This window comes from Acanthaster planci, linkage group LG09, assembly GCF_054643075.1.
Source record: "Acanthaster planci isolate LZ-2023a linkage group LG09, COTS_SCS, whole genome shotgun sequence".
Taxonomy (NCBI): Eukaryota; Metazoa; Echinodermata; class Asteroidea; order Valvatida; family Acanthasteridae; genus Acanthaster; species Acanthaster planci.
This window is the reverse complement of record NC_141785.1, coordinates 16442946-16455464: the sequence shown is the minus strand read 5'-3', so window position 1 is coordinate 16455464 and position 12519 is coordinate 16442946. Positions and strand designations below refer to the sequence as shown.

The 12519-nt window shown below is 43.1% G+C and overlaps 1 protein-coding gene across 6 annotated transcripts in view; it reads left to right on the top strand.

Moving 5' to 3' along the window:
* Window positions 1-12519, top strand: part of LOC110988841 (GATOR1 complex protein DEPDC5-like) — a 127457-nt gene that overhangs the window by 106128 nt on the left and 8810 nt on the right. For all 6 annotated transcript variants that reach the window (XM_087141058.1, XM_087141059.1, XM_087141060.1 and 3 more), the window contains 15 exons: window positions 894-1025; window positions 1886-1958; window positions 2831-2937; window positions 3181-3258; window positions 3520-3654; window positions 4359-4420; window positions 4770-4928; window positions 5901-6159; window positions 6865-7014; window positions 7208-7312; window positions 7933-8138; window positions 8695-8787; window positions 9364-9455; window positions 9677-9857; window positions 10341-10547. In XM_087141058.1, the coding sequence (XP_086997184.1) occupies window positions 894-1025; window positions 1886-1958; window positions 2831-2937; window positions 3181-3258; window positions 3520-3654; window positions 4359-4420; window positions 4770-4928; window positions 5901-6159; window positions 6865-7014; window positions 7208-7312; window positions 7933-8138; window positions 8695-8787; window positions 9364-9455; window positions 9677-9857; window positions 10341-10547 (2039 nt within the window). The remainder of the gene's footprint in view (window positions 1-893; window positions 1026-1885; window positions 1959-2830; window positions 2938-3180; window positions 3259-3519; window positions 3655-4358; window positions 4421-4769; window positions 4929-5900; window positions 6160-6864; window positions 7015-7207; window positions 7313-7932; window positions 8139-8694; window positions 8788-9363; window positions 9456-9676; window positions 9858-10340; window positions 10548-12519) is intronic.

Here is a 12519-nt window from a genome sequence, read left to right as displayed (position 1 = left end):
GTTTCTGTTTTCAAAATTCTTTAAAAATTCACATCTTCATTTACTAGACACTTATACTCCCACATGAAGGACTGTCTGGTTTCTACTCTAATCTAACAGACATATCTATGGACGCTGGAGTATTTCAGCCAGGCCTGCTGCCTTGTAAAAAGAGCCCAGCTTGTGCGGTGTTACATAATTTTCTTTTGTTCATGAAACTGGCACAGTTTCTGACCTCTTTTCAATGGGGGCCAAATTAGCATGCAGCGGTACAGTGTGGCTCATCATTGTGGTGGTTGAACGCTTTTGTCCCCGGTGGTAATCTGCTCGCACTGAATGCCCCAAACCATGGTATACTGTTTCAAAACAAGGCTGGATTATCTCCACTATTGAGGGTGAAAAAAATGTTAGTAATTCCCAGCAGGCTGGTCTTTTGTTCCAAGTACGGTCTTTTGTTACAAGGCCCAGTTCCTTTTGTCCGATTTCGGAGACCCCGGCCACGCGTATAAAGAATACGTGTCCCAAACCGGAAAACCTGGCAGCAAGTGGTTAAGAGACACCCTGTAGGCCATTTGGAATGCGCTATTTTGCAATGCAAATGTATCTTAAAGCATGTTGTTTCTGGAACTTGGGCATCTTGTGTTATAAAAAAAAGTGGAAGAACAGTTTTGATGTCACTGGACTGGTCCATTTGTGAATGAAATTGAAGCTGAAAATGACAGATTTTACAGCTAGATTTCCTAAAGTAACATTCAGGCAACCGTCAAGATTTACCGTTCCTAACATTAACTGCATCAAAAGCCTAGTTGACATCTTTCTCGGTTTTTGTTTGCTTTTGTCTTTCTTCATAAGGTTCTTCATATGAATGGAGCAAATTCATTCTAACTGCTTATACTGTTTGTACTCATCTACAGGTGATTTGTATATTGAGAAGGCTGTTAATGGATTCCTGACGGAACTCTTTGGCCAGTGGAAGCGCTGTAACATCAATAGCGAACTCACCCTAGTTCTCTTCTCAAGAACCATCTACGAAGCCAAGTCAATAAGTAAGGTTCCTCTACAGTGTTTGTCACTTGGCATGTAAATGCATATCACAAAACTTCAGGCTGACTTTCTTAGCAATTGCATTTGCTGAGCAACATATCAGCTAAGTAACCAATCATAGGTAACATAAATTGAATTGCCCTCTGGCTGCTGATCTAAATTAAAATATTGTTCGTAAGTTGCCAGTTTGTCTGCATGGAATAAGCCTCTGATTATCATGTATGGATAAAGGTCAGGCTTTGCAAGTAAATTGTACTCGACATCCCATTCAGAGGTGAGCCCACCAGAAGTCAAATTGTTAGTCATAAATCATTTTTGTCCGGGGGGGGGGGCTGACCAATGGACACTGATGATGAGCAGGATCACATGCAGGGGTATATGCTCTGCAGAAAATGATGTCCCTAAAGTGGTACCACTTTGCACATCAACCAGGAGAGGTTTGTCCTCTGTGCAGAATCCTGCAAAGAGGGACCCCCAGAGCTATTGCTCGGTCTGTTGGCAGCATTTGCCTGCTTATGTAAAACCAGTAAAGGCCCCAACCTAGCGGACACAAGGGTTTGGCAGAGCCAGATATACACAACTGTTTGGAAAGGAGAACTCTCTGAAGTGTTCTCAAGATAGCCTGAACTTTTGGTTAAATATCAAAGCCTTGATCTAATTCTTTTGGAATTGTGGGGGAAGATGGGATCTCTCATGGTGATTTTACGTTGAGAATGGATCCGATGCCAGCATAATTTTGTTTTCAATTCGTTCTGGTTATTTTGTACATCCTTACAAATATTTCTGGTTTTTATTCTTTTGTAGGACCTAGATCTGCTTGTTACAGTAACACCATTTTTCCATTTTTATCCTTTTCCTCTAGATGAATTTCCCGAGAGTATGCAAGGTGCATTGCATATGGACTCCATGGGCAGAATTTACGAGGACTTCTACAGGTAAAGAAGCCTTGTTTGCTCTCACATTGAGGCACATTGTTCGGCCACATTTGGTTTAAAGGTTCTTTGCTCATTTTTTTTCCAAACTAAAATGGCAGTTGGTGTTTCCCACAAAAGCGTTGATGTCAGTTTGGTTTAGGATTTCAAAAGAAGCGCTGATGTCAGTTTGGTTTAGGATTTCAAAAGAAGCGCTGATGTCAGTTTGGTTTAGGATTTCAAAAGAAGCGCAGATGTCAGTTTGGTTTAGGATTTCAAAAAGCATTGATGTCAGTTTGGCTTAGGATTTCACATCACATGTAATGATTGTGTCTGTGAAGTCCAATGGGAGCTCTGTATTTTACCGTCCAACCAACTGTAATTTTTTTTTAGTGTACTGGGAAACAGCTACATGTATTTCTTGTTTGGCCTGTATTATAACGAAATAGGGCATTTTTTTATACTTACCGCATAGGTGTGCCATGAGGCGCTCAAATATATGCGCGTTTGACGCGGAGCACGCTGAGCACGCGTAACTAATTTATTGCAGCATGTACTGTCTTTGCGTACACGCAGAACATGTACAAGAACCCATTTGTAACCACCTGTCTTTCTTTCGCCAATTGATGGTGCACTTCAGCTTGGGAGGGGGTCTGCAGTCTATACAGTGATCTTTCACTCAGCGCGAGGTAGTTTCCTATTTTAAAAAAGCAGGGTCATTTGAGAACAAGGCACATGAGCTCGAGCATTGCGTGTACATTGGTGTATTGCTGCACCAATGGGACCCATCTTGTAGGCGCGTATTGTCCTCGATTGACATCTGTTGCACTTCATTGTGGGTATGCACCGGTGGGGTACCAAACTGGCTGATAAAAACATTGCTGAATTTCTGGCAGAGTGGTGGTGCATAACGAACGACGGGATGACTGGATGCAGATGCTGTCAGCACTCAAGCAGATCATGTGGGAGTACAACGAAGCTATAGCATCCAGTCATCAAGGAGGTAAGTGGATTGTCGCAAGGAGGTGGTTGAAAGGGGCAGGATTAGTGGGGAAGGGTAGGGTCATTAGAATATGTGGAAATGCAAGGAAGCAATAGTGTCCAGTTGTGAATTAAGGAGGTAGATGTGGGCCAAAGGGAGAGTGGGTAAGGGGACGGGGGTTTAGGAGGGAGGGGCATTCAAACAGGTCATGTGGTATTCAAGTAATTCAGCAGCATCAGCAGCATAAAGCTATTTGTTTTCCAGATGGGTTGATTCCAAAGGGCTACAACTCCAAAGCGGCTGATGGGAACCTGCTGGAAGCCATGAATATGTCACTCAATGGTGAGTTTATTGAGGCACCAGTGGACTTTTCTCTGATGGGAATTGAATTTTTGAGGAAAACTACATGAGAGAGCAGGCAGCTCAAAACAAAGCGACCTGATTGGATCAAGTATATCCAGAACAGCAGATTTAAAATGCTTGCACTATTAGAAGCATTTTTTGGTAGTGTAAACTCGTAGAAAAAAATCTTATTTGGTTTGGATGTGAATCCATGAGCTTCGGCTTACGTTTTTGTTCTGTTTGTTACTTTTGTTTGTCCAGTGTTTGACAATCACTACATCAACAGAAATTTTGACAGGACTGGCCAAGTTGTGGAGATCGTCACGCCAGGAGCAGGGGTGTTCAATGTGGACAGAAGGCTGTGCGACATCACCAAATACCGAATGATCGATTATGGTTGGTAGTGATGCAGCTTATTTCTCGTTCCTGCTGCAGGGTGGGATATCAACCAAAGGCTAGATCGGAGTCTTTTGGGGGAGGTGAAAAATGGAATCAACCAAGTCAGTTGTCAAGGAAGAATACGAGCAGTTCGTGCCAAAGATGGAAACCTGTAGTAATGTTGGTGTTTTTCCGTATACATGTATATTCACATACTCAAAGATTTGTGCATGTTTGTAGCAGTTCTTAGTATGGCTCAGTGTTGTTATCGAGACCATCACAAGACCAGACACAAGACCACGCACAAGACCATGCACAAGACCAGCCACAAGGAAGAGTGTGAACAATGACAAAGGAATGCTTTTGTTGCAGTTCATTTGAATAGCTTGTGACTGGAATTTAGACTGGAGGTCTTGTGTTGGTCTTGTGAAGGTCTTAACTGGTCTCGACTACGACACTGGTATGGCTGTAATGAAATGAGGATTTCACATCACCATATGGCACATTTCCCAATCAATAAAAAAAAGGCACATATCCCGCATCTATCAGGATCTATGCCTTCTGTTGCTGTGCACGGTAGCACTTTTGCACATAGATTGGAAACAGTGTTCCAACATATAAATCAGATCAGAAATAATAGTCCTTCAAAGGTGGTGATAACAGAGTTTGTTATCAAGCTAAACTATTTCACTTTGTTCCAATTTGTTACTTTCTTCATTTAGGCATCGGGAGTGATCTCGTCTGCTTGGCTGAGCAGCCACCCCATCCTGTTCCACTCCTCTTGGTGAGAATACCAGCCGTGGTTCCTCCAAATTCTTCTCAAGATGTGACATTCCTCAAAAGTTTGTTCACGAGACAAGCGCAACTCAAAGTACAAGTCAGTTCTGAAGTCGCAAAGCACCAACTATTTACAAGCTGTAAATCGTAATGGGAAACTGGCCTGATTTCCAGCTGGTTGTAGGGTTGAACAAAGAAACTGACTGACAATGCGATTTGAGTCTGTCACTTCCCATATGATCTCCAGGAGGTCAGGTTTTGAAATATTACCCCTGTTTTAAAATTTCTGTACAACACCTTATATTGATTCCTTTCAGAAACACTAATACTCGGTATTTTTCGTTCAATTTTGACAGTTCAGTGATGACATAGCCAGGAAACCTGGTTCCACGCAAACCCATCACATCCCATACTGGCTGAATTACAGCTTCTATCTGTCGCCCAGCCAGAGACATCGTAACTTCTCTTCCTCCCAATCCCATTTCACACCCAGGATCCGACTGCCCACCAGAACTGTGAGTTTCTTTGACCGCCGAAAGTGAATCGAAAGGCAGAGAGGTTGTCTTGTTTTTGGCACTAGCATTATATATCAGTGTTTGCATTCTAATGCAGCTTTGCTTAGTAGAGGTGTAACTGGTAAGGTTTGCGGTAACGCAAGCCTTGTGTTAACTTTTTTTCCTGTCTAGCCCACCGGGCTAGTTAACTGGATATTTTACTAGTCCATTTAGAGTTTTACTAGCCTGTATATAAAAAATGAGAAAACCCTAAAAAAAATTTTATCAGCTTACCAATGAAGAATTTGACATTTTGGCAAATAACAGGCTGATGGTATCAATGAAGAGGCTTGTATGTTAGTTAAACGTTGCTGGAGTCACTGGTTACAAAGCCGGAATCAAAATCATCTCTTTGCTCCGTCTTTCCTCTCATGTGGGTTGCTTACGCCTGGTAAAAATCGCCACATTTTGCCTGCTTTTTCCAATCAAAAGAGGAACCTGTTTGCATGTGGCTTTAAGTAGACTTTGTATCAAATGCTTCAAGGACTCCTGCACCGCCCAGTACAGCTAGCTGTGGCCAGTTAAGGTTAGAAAAATGGATAAACAATGTGAACGAGAAGTGTGCAAGTGCGGTACTGCTCCATACAGGTTGCTATGCTATATACTACAACCCACCAGTCTACTCTGTCCGTTGTATTCAGGGTCTCTTATCCCCCACGTCTACAGTGACTCAGTTTTACGATCATGTATTTACAACCACTAAAAGCATTATATATTTTGATCTAAATTTTAACAGGTAGGTTTAATACTGAATTTTTCACTAGCCCACCAGGCAACCAAGGAACCAAGTTTAGGTAGACCGGAGCAGAAACATGTTTCTAGGGTAGAAACATAACTTGATACAAACTATAATTTTTGAATATGATTTGTTACGTTTGTGAAGAAGTGAGTGCCATCTTTTAATGTGGTTTTTATCAAATCTTCCATCTGCAGGCCTGGGATAAAACATCTTCTGGTGGCGAGGCCCTCCCCAAGCTGCTCCCCAAAACGGCCTGTGAAATGCACAGCTTTGGGTCATGTGACCCTGGCAGCGACACAGATGAAGAGTGGGATGAGTCCTCATGGGATGACCAGGCCATCTTCAAGTCGCACAACCCCCAAGCCAAGAAGTGCAATAACCCCTTTGTGCCATCCTCCCTGACCATTAAGCTGACGCCGGACAGGAGGAGGTGGACGCACACCTTCCCCCACGGTGAGCTGCGATGGCTAAGCCTAGGCCAACAATGGGCTCGGTGCATGTTCTGAAGAGGGCGCTGTTTGGTCCACAAAATAAAAGGCCTTTGCATCGGCTCTGTCCAAATATTGTGACTGTAGCTATGAATAACATGTGTACCTGTGAAAGCCACTTGTCAATGGCTTCACCCACTTCCGATAGACCTGTGTGTTACTCATAGCCGCAGCCAGTTGATTGGGACATGGCCATGTGGTGCTTAATGTGTGTTGTTTGTCTTCTCACACTGGATATTTTCTGCACATCTATGATTGCAGGTTGGGGGGTCTATCATGGTACTTAGCATGAGGGATATCATATGGGTTTTCAACCGCACACAATGTGCTGTCGTGGAAGTGTATGCCATTCTAGTCCACACTTCTTGAAGGAAAGAGATTACTTGGTGTGAAGATTAGAAAAAGGCCAGTAACCCTGGCATACCATAGAGCCAGGTTTAATATGGGGGAAAAGCTACAGTAGACCTGAACCATAATGACATCATACTTTGTACACATATGCACTTTCCTATGGAGCTCGATAGATTGTGTCCCACCTCAGTACCATAGAAAGATGTACATGTAAACAAGGTTGGCCATACGTTTATTATTGCATGAGCCTGGAACAAAGTGCAAAATTTTAATCCTGCCAATTGTGCTTGACCAATCAGATGCCATGTTTCTCTGGCAGGTCCCCGTGGCGACGTGATTCAGCTTCACCACAAGCACAGTTCCCAGAGTTTGTTAGAATCCAGCGGTAACAGCAGTAGCGAGCTCAGTTCTTCATCCAGTACTTCAAGTCTGTACAATGAGGTCACTGTAGAGGAGACTATGCCAGACGGTAAGGTCAAAGGTTATAGTATTCATTGGTACTCCAGCTTACGTTTTTGTAACTGGGACTGGCTTTGTTGGAAAGAGATGAGATCACCCAACAATTTATTGACAGTTTTGCTTTTGATGAGAACGTTGACTTCAAAGAAGTTGATTCAGTTGCATTATTTTCAATTTTTTTTCCCATTTTCGTTCGTGTTCAGACTCCCCCAGCAGAATCCGCAGCCTGATGGTGAACTTGAAACGGCGAATCGGCTGTGGATGGGGCATCACTGGCGAGCAGGTGTGGACACCTTTCCTACAGACAGGTGGGTTTTTCAGATATTTTCAGACTTCGTCCTTTGCTCTACCAGTCTCTGTAAAGTTTTACCACTGATCCAGCACAAGAAATCACATGCCTTTCCAGACACACGTTTCATATGTACATCCATCTGTCCATGTTCAACTCATGTCCAATGAAGTGGACACTCTCCACAGTTTATGTATACGGACCACAATGCACATTGAAATGTGTGTACTGAAAGGCCCCTTAAGTCAGTTGTTTTAGTAGTAGTGATGCACATTTATAACCATGACAGTGAAGTAGCAACCTCTGGTTTCCTTGATCAAACACAAGTGGCCAGCAGTCACTCGGTGGTAGCTGTAGTACAGCCACTGTCTGTCAAATAGGTAAGCCGAGGTTGACAACGGGGCCCAATTTCAGACAGATTGAAGGCCTTTGCCCGGGATGAAATTGGACAGTTTCATCAGGGGTCAGTTTGATGAGAGCTGGGGATGGGAGATGCTTGGTATGACTGAAGAGGGGTTGACTTCTTCATTGAAAGGATCTCAGTCACAATCGGTCAGAGGCCTGTTTGCTGTTAAATGCCAGAGCTTTAAAAATAGGAAAAACTTGATGAAAAAGCAAGTATTAATGTCCAATCTTCAGGTGTGGACTGGAAGTCCTTGACAGCAACAGCCTGTTTCCCCATCACCACGGACTTCTACCCCGACAAGAAGACCCTGGAGACAGACTACTTGGAGAGTCCCCACACCCTAGACATCATCCCTGATGACGGGGAAGAGGCCTTCTCGCCGTCTGGTAAAACCATCCAGAGTGCCTTTGAAGAGCTGGTGTCACAACGACTGATACAGGTAGACGTGGAGCTTTACTTGGCAAACAGACGTTAACCTCATGTTGACTATTGTGCATGTTGATTTCTCAGGATGACGGAAGGGAAATCAAACACTCACTGGATCACCAAACAAAGCCATTGTTGCTGTACTCTAAGTGAGAGGAGTCAGCGCTTTTGTTGTAGTGCCCCAACTGTAGATTCTACACAGGTTTAAGTTTGAGGGATATTTCAAGCCAGAGACCACCAGAAATATACCTCTGTTTCAACTGAGCAACTTCTCCCTGGTACAAGCCCTTCCGCCAAACACCACTGCGCATCATAAAAAAATTAGACAGCACATGTGTGGAACATCCAATGAATTTGACTTAAACATTTTTAATGCAATAGAATTGACAGGTGGGAGCAACAGAACATGGAAACATTCTATTCCTCTTCGTATGAGGCAAGAACTCTTTAACACTCTTTAGAAAAAAAGTAGGAAAACTTAACACCCCAAAATGGCACTGTTCTGTGGGAGGAATATCTACAGAGAAGATGACAACTTTTTTTTTATTATTTGATACTTTTTGGGTCAGAATTACCAGTTGATAGTCTTGCCACGGTCAGAGATAGCCAGCCTGGCTCATAAAGGAAGCAGCAATCTTCCATTGGTCACTAACCCAAGCAAGGTGAGTACATAATGTCACTTGGTTCATGGTTCCTTCATCTTCAAAATGTTCCCAGAGGAAACCAGAACTGTACCAGACCTAACCTTGGGTCGTGCATGTCCCTTTAGGAGTAACATGTGTATTGGATGTTTTACCCTTCAATGATGTATATATATCTATAAACGTGTAGTGTAATTTGGCAACCAGACTCGAAATCCGTTACTGAGGTTAGGCAATGCTCGTAGATATGTGGTACATGCTCATTACATACCTTTTTGACCAACTATTTTGTACTGTGAATTGCCAACTGTATGTGCATCAAGCTTAAGAACGCACATGTAAGAATGGTGCCGCTGCAGTTATGATGTCTCCCGAATTAGTCTCTACTCAAGTTTGCCCAAAGGCTTAAAATTCACAAGCTTTTGATACTCAGATGGGAGTCGTTCTTAATTGTTTCGAACATTCGTGTTCACTTCATATTAAATATTTTTGTTAAGCTTGAAACCCGGCCCTACAGTTGTTGCAGACGTTTGTCTTGTGTCTTATTACAGTGGGTCAGTTAGTTAACTGTGTGGTGGTTCTTTGTTTTACCTACAGCATGAGTATGTTTTGAGCTATGGTCAGACCTTTCACAAGATCAGCCTCAAACCAGACATGAAAAGTGTGGAGATCGTGAGATACAATGCAAGGTGAGATTGTCTTTGAGTGTTAAAAAGAAGGAGTGACACAGTAAGAAATGTCACTCTAATCTTGGACAAATGACCACCAAGGATCAACATATGTAAAGTCCAACCTTTGCAAAGAACTGAGGTTGTAGTTTCTTCTTGTTTTTATGGAAGCATTTTTTTCGGCTGGGACAACTTTGTTGTGGAATAACACCATCCGATTTTTTTTTTCGTCAAATTTCTAGACAACAGAGGACAAGTCCGAAGCTAGGCTACTCCTACCAGCTCTGGGCGATTCGCAAATGGGGTTATGAGGTCGCCCACACCAGGGTCTACCACAAACCTGTGGACAACAAGTGGAATCATCGAGACAATTACATTTGCCTCGGAGGAGAAGCTACGAGAGAGGGCTTTGACCTTCAAGAAGTAAGAGCAAATGGATTTGAGATTACTTGGAAGGGGGGGATGGGTCGGACCTTAGTTGGGCATGTCTGTGGGTAGTGGGTAAGGGCACTCTCTCAGGTGCATGCTGTGCACATGTAAATAGTTTTCATATTTTGAAGTATGCTGTATTTTGTTTTAACAAAAAAGGGGTGGGTGGGATTTATACAGTTGTCTGGTGTCCTGACTCCTGTTTCTGAAGTCATGGGAAAGTATCCTGTCGGTTAGATCCCTCAAGTATACCAAATTAAAAAGCCTTTGGCAGGGCATGGATGTTGATGTCCCATTTTGGCGAGAGTTTTTATCTTTGCTAAGTCCTCTTCTGTGCAGATAAAGTTCACTACTGTAAGACTGTGTTATTTGAAGAGACTTCATTTCCAAGCCTTTGCTCAATATCTGTGGTCAATCTCTGTGTCTGTTTTTTTTTTCCAAAATCATGTCTTGTTTCCTGTGCCCTTTTGTCTCCAGTCCTTAAAGTTCTGGCGGAGTCGGTTCATTCTTCTTCCCTCGACCTCATCCCTGGTCCGCAAGCTCTCGGACTCAAACTACCAAGGCCCCCTAGATGTCTTTGAGGAGAGGAGTGCATCTCAGATGTTGACTCTACTGGACGGGTTCCTACGGTTTGTGGAAGGGTTGAACCGTAAGAGGCGGGCCCCCAGCAGACCTCAGAGTCAGGTGAGGTGGTGTTGTCCTATCTTGGTTCTTCGTCCCCATAATCTCACTCCGCTTCTACCACCACCCTCCCCGTACCTTTCCTCATCAAGCTAACCATTTTTATTCATTCCGGGAGTGCGTCAGCTAACTTACGTCCTGCTCACGCTAGTCTTGCAGCGACTTGTTTTTGCTCAAATTCAAGATGACATAAAAATTGTCTCCACTGACTGTTGCGTGAATTCTCAGTGGCTATAATCACAAAATCTTAATCACTGAACTTGACTTAAGCTTTGGAGACACACTGTGCATGTGGTTGTCTTTACGAGGTGCAATGTGTAAAGATGTGAAATCTGCCCTCCTTCCACCCCATGACTAACATGTCTTGTTGGGTTCAGCAGGCATTTGATTACTTCCCGCACACTTACTCATGCAAATACAACTACGTTGGATTTGTCACTTAGGTGGCTTTTCAAGCTTACTCAGACCGGGCACAAGTACCTAACCCACATAGTCGGTTAATTGGGAAGGTATCCCAGAATGTGGTTCAAAAAACATGGTGGCTTAGTCGAACGTTACAAAAGAAAGTTGGCATTGTATTAAATTTTTTTTTTTTTTAATGTTTGAGGTAAATTGGCTTGAATCATCCAAGTTCTGTGACAGAAATGGCAGAAATGTGTGTTTGGATGTCTGTTGTATTCAACCATTCAGATTCATTTGGCAACTTTAATTGATGAATGACCTCTTGACCTTGCCAGAACACTTCAAGTAAACTGAGATCTTTCATTTACAGCCCCATATTGCTCATTTCCATCTATACCATTTAAGCACCTGTAAGCACAAGGGAATGGTTTCCATCTATACCATCTAAGCACCTGTTAGCACAAGGGAATGGTTTCCATCTATACCATCTAAGCACCTGTTAGCACAAGGGAATGGTTTCCATCTATACCATCTAAGCACCTGTTAGCACAAGGGAATGGTTTCCATCTATACCATCTAAGCACCTGTTAGCACAAGGGAATGGTTTCCATCTATACCATCTAAGCACCTGTTAGCACAAGGGAATGGTTTCCATCTATACCATCTAAGCACCTGTTAGCACAAGGGAATGGTTTCCATCTATACCATCTAAGCACCTGTTAGCACAAGGGAATGGTTTCCATCTATACCATCTAAGCACCTGTTAGCACAAGGGAATGGTTTCCATCTATACCATCTAAGCACCTGTTAGCACAAGGGAATGGTTTCCATCTATACCATCTAAGCACCTGTAAGCACAAGGGAATGGTTTCCATCTATACCATCTAAGCACCTGTTAGCACAAGGGAATGGTTTCCATCTATACCATCTAAGCACCTGTAAGCACTAGGGAATGGTTTCCATCTATACCATCTAAGCACCTGTAAGCTCAAGGGAATGGTTTCCATCTATACCATCTAAGCACCTGTAAGCACTAGGGAATAGTTTCCATCTATACCATCTAAGCACCTGTAAGCACAAGGGAATGGTTTCCATCTGTACCATCTAAGCACCTGTAAGCACAAGGGAATGGTTTCCATCTGTACCATCTAAGCACCTGTAAGCACAAGGGAATGGTTTCCATCTGTACCATCTAAGCACCTGTTAGCACAAGGGAATGGTTTCCATCTATACCATCTAAGCACCTGTTAGCACAAGGGAATGGTTTCCATCTATACCATCTAAGCACCTGTAAGTACAAGGGAATGGTTTCCATCTATACCATCTAAGCACCTGTTAGCACAAGGGAATGGTTTCCATCTATACCATCTAAGCACCTGTTAGCACAAGGGAATGGTTTCCATCTATACCATCTAAGCACCTGTAAGCACTAGGGAATGGTTTCCATCTATACCATCTAAGCACCTGTAAGCTCAAGGGAATGGTTTCCATCTATACCATCTAAGCACCTGTAAGCACTAGGGAATGGTTTCCATCTATACCATCTAAGCACCTGTAAGCACAAGGGAATGGT